Below are 7,609 nucleotides of genomic sequence, written 5' to 3'. Positions count from 1 at the left end.
ACAAGGCACTTGTGTTTGTGCAAATAAAGCAGTGCACTCAACTTACATTATTCAGCTGTTTGTCTTGCATTCCTCGCCCTCCTTCTCCGGGCTTCATGAAAATAATAAGAGCTGCATAAATGATGCATTCAAACAGGCACTGTGAAATTTTCATGAAAGCAGCTTTCATGTCTTCTTCTCCTGCAGCATCAGGACCAGCAGCTGATGCCTGCAGTTACCACTCCGACACAGCGGGGGGCAGCAGCGTCTTTGGCTTCCCGCGAACTTTTCACAGCACAGCTTTTCCCGGGAGACAGTCAAAGCCGAGATGTGAAAAGAATGAGGAGGTTTCACTCGGTTTCACTTTCCGGGTACCATTAATTTAAATCAGTTTACCGGGAAAACTGCGAGATAGGGTTTGCTTGATACACATTTGCTATTATTTTTCAAAATAAAAATCTTTACATCTTATTACATTATTCCATGTTTTGTACTTTCACTTTATTTGGTGTTCATAAATGTATTTACATACCTAAACTTAGGCTTATTTATGCAAGTTGTTGGCACCCTACACTTCTAAAACCGACAGGAGGCTTATGTTATCTTTCAATATCAACTAAAACCAAACATAATAAAGTCACATTTCTTAATTGTTGGTCTATCACAATTGCTGTAAGATATTTAACAGTTCGTTAAAGCTAACGTGTTTGGTAGCCTCCAACCGTTAGCTAGAGAACCTAGAGTGACTCTCCTTTTCATTTGACGATCTTTGGCCCAGATGTAATTTTGGCGCCGAATATTCTGAATATTGTCATTCTGCAACGCGGGAGTTAGTGTTGTGTGGATGTTGGACCTGCACTGTCATTTAACTCATAGTTTTAATTCAGCTTCAGGCAAAGGAAGAGTTTGAAGACAACATGCAGCGGAGCATCGCGTAAGTACAAAGATGGTAACTTGGAGTGGTTTCTGTTTCGCTTGTTATTGGTGGTAGCGTTAGCTTGGTGGTGTCTGCATCTGTATGACCATTAGCTAACTCACAAGCTAGCTAGTAAAGTACTTTGGTGTTGTGATAAGGGGGTTTTGAATTGCTTACATGGAAGTGTAACGTTAGCTATTAGTGTTAACTGCACATTAAGTAAGTTAGCATTAGCTTATATTAGTCTGCAACGTCTGTTTTGGATACAGAGACTCACTTTCTGCTCCCACAGTGGAGACAGACACCCAACTATTGTCAGATAAACGCACCGATTAATGTGTGATGTCTGTGGGCTGTACCTCAACCGTTATTTGTTTTAGCAAGACACTTTCTTCTGGTCCACGAAAACAGGAAAGTATTGCAACACTAAGCTAGCTAAGTGATGTTAGGTAACTAAGATAAGTTAGCAAGATGGAAACTCAGCTAGTTACGCTCTTCTCGTAGTTCAGTAACTCACGTTAACCCCCTAACTTACTAACCTAAAGTTTCACACACATCAGCAAACAGACGCTGCTTCAATGACTGTATTATTTTATTGTCCACATTGATGACAAGCATGCTAACGCCCATCAAGCCATTGACTGTTTCTTGTTTGTATCTACTCTTCCTCTTCCATCAGATCCTTCTTTCAGCCCAAGAGCAAGGACAAAGATATTCAGAAGAAAACTGCAGCTGAACCTGTGAAAAAGTAAGACTTTATTATCAATCACACCTAATGGGTGGTCACTGCCATGCTGGGAGAGATGTGGACATTATGGACATTATCATTATCATAGTTTATTGATATATTATATATTTTATATGCACTCACTCATACTTTGTACCGCAGTTCTCCTCAGGACAACCTCAGTTCTGTCTTATCTGAAGCCCTATGTGCACTGAACTAGTATTGTCTGTGGACCTCTAGCAGGGGTCGACCGATATGGCTTTTTCACAGCCGACACAGATTACTGAAAATCAAGGAGACTAAAAAATGATGTTTGGGACCAATATTCATTAGCAGTAAAACTGAAACTCTTTGTGTCAACATTCAGAACAACCAGAGATGGAATGAAGTACAGTTTACTCAAGTACAATTTAAGTATTTCCCTTCTCTGCTACTTTATGTTTCCTCTCCACTACATTTATTTGACAGATTTAGTAAGTAGTTACTTTGCAGATTCAGATTATTTTAAGGTTCATAGGCTATTAACTGTGCTGTGTTACCAGTCAGTCAGTGTTGTGGACGGGACATTGTGTGACAGGATGCTGCATCAGAGCCAAAGCAGCACATTTTTAAATTTAGTTTATTTTATCGGCAATCTGACTTAATAATTGGAAAATGCTGAATATAGGCCCTGATAATCAGCCGGGCTGATAATCAGTCTACCCTAACCTCTAGTAATTGATAATATCTCAGTGGACGTCTGTGATCTTAATCCTGTACGAATCTGCCATGTCAAAGGTAAAAATTCCACGGCACGTTACCTACAATATTTCACCAAACACAGAGGTCCTGTGATGATATTATCCCTGTGCACATCGTCCTGTCTGTGATTTGGGGTTGTGTTTCTATTTTAACCGCTGTTTTCTGTCGTCAGACAACTGAACAACTATGAACAGCTCATAATGATTAACAGCATTCAACAGCTGTGCAGTGAGATCAGCTAGATCGACGTTTAAAAGATGACAGAGAAGGAAAACCAAAGGTTGTTATATTCAAGTACAACCACGAGCACAAAACATCTGTTACTTGATCTGAAAAGCTTCAAATGTGTATCAATACTTGTAACTCATGCAGAGAGTGGGCAACTCAACTCTAAACTGCATTTATAATGTGGCCTCTGTAGAACAGATACTTCGCCTCTGAAAGTTAATGTTTTACACAGAGTCTGACATCATGTCTCAGAGATAATGTCAATAAATATGTGTAAAATACAGACTTCTCTTGTCTTGTGTGAATGCGCCTCGAGGTTCTCTGGTAATAATGGTCTTGTGCGAATAGGGCTTAAATTGTACAGAACTCCATCACGTAACTACAAATTTTCCTGTCCAAGGTTGTCAAAAGTATCAATACGTTTTCAGTACGGGTTTAAAACTATACGATATTCACATTCGATAGTATCGAAAGTACTGAAGCAATAGAACAAAAGACAGAATAATCCGATTTTCAACCCAAGGCTGTATAGATATTAACATTATTACAGATGTTTTGCTATGTGTTCAGTGACTTCTTCTGTACCAGCACTGTGTGCAGGTTGTTAATTAAAATATAAGTTAAAGATTTCATGTGAGCTGTTTATTTTCTCTCTTCTGTGGTATTGAAAGAGATATCAAGTGTTATATGTTTTATTATATTATTATATTGACGTTGACTGTCAAATGACGGTCTGTAGGAGAAAATCATTTCCATTTGCAATGAATTTGTAGCTGCTGGCACTTTAAACTCTGATACAGATCTCCCCTCTTAAACCCACTGATTATATTACTGTTTTGTTCATATGTCAAAATATTAGGATGTTTGAGGATTTGAGAATACTGCGAATTGTTTTGAAGGAACATACCACTCAGTACAACTGACAGATCAGCAAAAAAATGAAGATATTACAAATAAATACTTGCAAATATCTGCATTTGTAAAGAGAGTGTATTTCTTGAGATTGCTGGGAAGAATAGTAAACCGTATCAATAAATTGATGACAGCTCATTTTCAGTCATTTTCTTTTTGAAACCACACTGACAGTTGGAGTGTGGACGGTTATCTGTGAATCACTCTGATCTCTGTTTCTCGGTTAATCTTTTTTTTTTTGGCCAGTAGTTATTATCAGAAGAGCTGATAACTTCTGTTTCTCATCTCTGAGCTGCTTTGATGATGAGTGTGCATTATCTCCACACGGTATTATCTTTGAAGTACATCTTAAAACTCACTTTAATACACTTGTCTTTACGTAATGATCTTTTCATCAGTGCCTCGACCTGTCTTTTATGACTCCTGCCTTGAATTTTATGTCTCTGTTGTGTTTTTTTTTACTGCTTTTGCCATCGACTATCCCTCTTTATTAACACCGCACCATGTGGATGTGCTTTTGAACGTTTTTCATATAAATGCTTATTTGAATTACATGGTCTCTTGTTTGTGTGTCTGTGTGCTTGTCTCCAGACCTGCCAAAAGCCCCCTCAAGGTGCAGAACGGTGTCCAGGAAGTTGATTCACCAATCAAGAAGGTTGCCAAACGCAGCCGTCAGATCCTGGATAGCGACGACGACGATGCGCCAGTTGTAAAAGAACAAGTCGCCACCAAGGGACAAGAAGACAAAGGAGCTGGTAAAACTGAAAAGGTAAATGGCATCTTTCTCTTCTTGAATAGGACATCAGAGTCTCTTTCAATCACTAAACTCAACAGTGACTTTATTGCGAGAAAATTGACAGTGTCATGGGATGTCATCATCATTCGAAAAACAAAGCAGAATTATTTTTATTTGATGTTAAGAGCCATGAATGAAAAAAGGCAAAGGCTGCACATGATTTTAAGATTTTTACTTAGTCTTATCAAACTTTAATGCAACATATTTGTGAATGTACGTGATGTGATTAATGAGATGATGAATTTGATATAACCTTATTTATATATGATATATATGGCTTTGTTTTCCTCGTGTGCCTTTCTCTATGTACTTAACTGATGTAACTGTTTTGGATATTAATTTCAAAACTCTTTTGAGGCAAGGACTAATTACCAGTAGACTTTTTCTTGCACAATGTAAAAGTCAAAATGGGATGTAAGCCATCAAATCCAAATTCACAAAACCTGCACAAACTGAATGAATACACGACTTTCTGAGCCCCTGTAGGCGTATCAGTGCCTATTGTTTATTCAGTGGTCGGAAAAACACTGTTGCACAAAGGCATAGTAATTGTATGGTGAATCACCATGTTGAATGCCTTTGTCAATAAGCCGTGTAATGAAAAGACCTGATTATCGGCTCGGGCTGGCGCTCACCACCTGTTGTTTGATAAACACTTCTCTTAACAGCCCTCTTCATTTGGTTTGTGATGCGTCAGAAATTATTCATTATGTGTTCATCAAGGGAAGAGATTGTGACGGATCCTTTGTGTTTGTCAGCATGATCCACCTGCATCGCTGTCATATGGTCACGATGATTATTATATATGTTTCGTGATTAGGGACTAATACGTCTGTAGGGTCACAGAGCAGCTCTACCAGAGTTCAATGCAGAGCGGCAACTAATGATTATTTTCATCAGTGATTAATCTGTCATCGAAACTAGACATCTTCACGCGTCCAACATTTTCTGGGGACTTTGCTTGGGTCTGGAAACTTGTTCTTAGAATTCAGAGAGAATGCAACTTTATAAACAATCGATTATCAGAGTTGTTGATTAATCAACTGATCATTTCAGCAGATTAGAAATCAGGATTTCTGGCACAAACTTCAGACCTTTTGTTTGTCTGACTTATCATCAGATGAGCTCAAAAAACTCTTCATCAACACCAACTGTTCTGTCCCAGATGTGCTCAGTGGCATGGCTTTTAAACAAGACGCTATTTAACACTATTACTAATGTAAAAGTAGACACTGTAACAAGGTCTAGATGGGTGGAAAAAATCGATTCACAAATGTCAAAAATCTTCTTAATGTTAATTGATAATGTGATCAAAAGGCCGAACTCAACTCAGTCTGAAAGCCTAAAGTGAGCACACGCTTGAGTTGTCTTCAAGACAATCATGAAGTAGGCCTGTATTATGAATACATTTTACACCATCACCCAGACACTGACTCTAATGAGATGACACCAGCTGACCAACACACACATGTGGCCAATTAACAACTTTAAAATACTCTGTGGTGAAAAAAATATCTCAAAACCCTGTTCCCACTCAGCATCTTGCACAGTGATGACTTTGCGATGTGGAAGAGAGGCTGCTCCCCACTGCTGGACATACAGTGTTAAAGACACAGCGGCGCACACCCCCTCATTTTGTTATTCAATACCATGAGATGCTAATCTAATCATTAGATTGCCAAACATACACACCACTGGTCGCATTAGACAGCTACTGTTGTGATTTGGAGGTCATTGTTCATAGACGGTCCATAACCAAGTGAGTTCTCATTTATTTTGGCAGAAAATGCCACATCGAGGATGGGTGACACAAACGGACCTGATGATCCGGATCTTGTTGTTTTAGACAGCCTTACAGTTCCTGCACTTTCATTGATCATTGACCATGATCTACACTTAATCGCACCATTAATGCTTTTTTCAAAAAAAAGAAAAAAATGTTTTAATGCTGTCTAATACCAACACTTTTTGTGTGTTTCAGAAGGATGATGTGTTCAAGGCAGTTCCTACCCCTCTGTCTCCTCCACCTGCCCCAGCCACCCCTGTAACCCCCGCCACTCCAGCCACTCCAGCCACTCCAGCCTCTTCAGCATCACCTGAGACCCCCAGCACCCCAAACTCCATCTCCCCCTCGGGGATCATTAAACGCAAGACTGGTCAGTATGATCCATTTGTTCTTCAATCGTTCTTTTTTCACTCTTCACTCACGCTGCACTTCTCAACTTTTTCTCCCAAGTTGCAGCATTATTTGAACTTTGACACCAGCTGAGGATTGATAGTTTTTCTGCCTCGAGCTATTTTACTTGATTACTTGTTAGCAGGAGCCTAATGGCTCCAAATACTCATTATTTCACAATGAGGGGAAAAACAAGGCATTTATAACAAACTGCATGCATGAGAAGTTTGTTCACCAGACACAGCTAAGTACACTTCCACCCTCGTGTTTCATTTATCTCTTGACTCCCTGGTCGGGTCTCAACCCTCAGACTGACAACCAAGAGTCAAGATTGCGGTGCATTTATATTTATCTCATCTGCTGAACCACGAGTACACACCCTGAGCCTTTTTCATTATTTTTCTGCATGTATTTGCATTGTGATCATAGTAATTTTATTTCTGCATTATCTTGCGATGTAAAGTTTCTGCTGACTGGGTGTCAACGGAAGCAGCAGAGCGAGTCGTCTTATTATTGTAGCTCATCGTAAATGTTTATATGGTTCCTTTTAGGTTTGCAGGCTTTGGTGACTTTCTTGAAAAAAAAAAAAAAGCATGAGCCTGTTTAATGATTATTATTTTATGGCTGCAGTCTGTGCAGGACCTCAGTGTTTCACACGTGAAAGTTAGAAGTTACATGTTCGTTATCTGTAAATTCTAAATGAGATGTACGTGTAATCAGTCCACATTTAGCATGAAAGAGAATGGCCAAGTGACTAAGTGGCGCCTTTTACTTGCTCTATTTTTCATGTCACACCACATATGTAGGATTTTGAATAGAGAAGTTAAGCTTCTTAGAGCTACACAGTTTTCTAGCTTTGTTTTCATCAGGGAAGAACCTCCTTCCTCACTTTGTTTCCTTCATCCTACTTTCGCGGCTCATTCTCTTTTCATCATCCCATTCCCTTTCTGTTTGATGACTGCACTGTTTGCTTTCAGCAGTGGTGCGTTGCCACAATAAACGCCCTGCCACCATCACCATCAGAAAGAAAACATCACATTAAAGTAACGCTTTAATTTGACCAGAAATAGCATTCTTAATGTGCCGGTTTAATGCTTTAATTATAATATGTCGAAGGAAAAACCTCAGCAGTGC

General features: G+C 39.2%; 1 protein-coding gene across 1 annotated transcript in view; it reads left to right on the top strand.

Annotated features, from left to right (window-relative positions):
- The first annotated feature begins 771 nt into the window (after positions 1-771).
- Positions 772-7,609, top strand: part of lig1 (ligase I, DNA, ATP-dependent) — a 53,534-nt gene continuing 46,696 nt past the window's right edge. The window contains exons 1-4 of the mRNA XM_084369438.1: positions 772-913; positions 1,575-1,643; positions 4,095-4,272; positions 6,281-6,455. Coding sequence (XP_084225564.1) covers positions 897-913; positions 1,575-1,643; positions 4,095-4,272; positions 6,281-6,455 — 439 coding nt within the window. The 5' untranslated portion in view covers positions 772-896. The remainder of the gene's footprint in view (positions 914-1,574; positions 1,644-4,094; positions 4,273-6,280; positions 6,456-7,609) is intronic.

Source organism: Pagrus pagrus (genome assembly GCF_965226575.1).
Source record: "Pagrus pagrus genome assembly, chromosome: 12".
NCBI classification, from domain to species: domain Eukaryota; kingdom Metazoa; phylum Chordata; class Actinopteri; order Spariformes; family Sparidae; genus Pagrus; species Pagrus pagrus.
The sequence above is the reverse complement of the archived record's forward strand: the minus strand, read 5'-3'. Positions and strand labels throughout refer to the sequence as shown.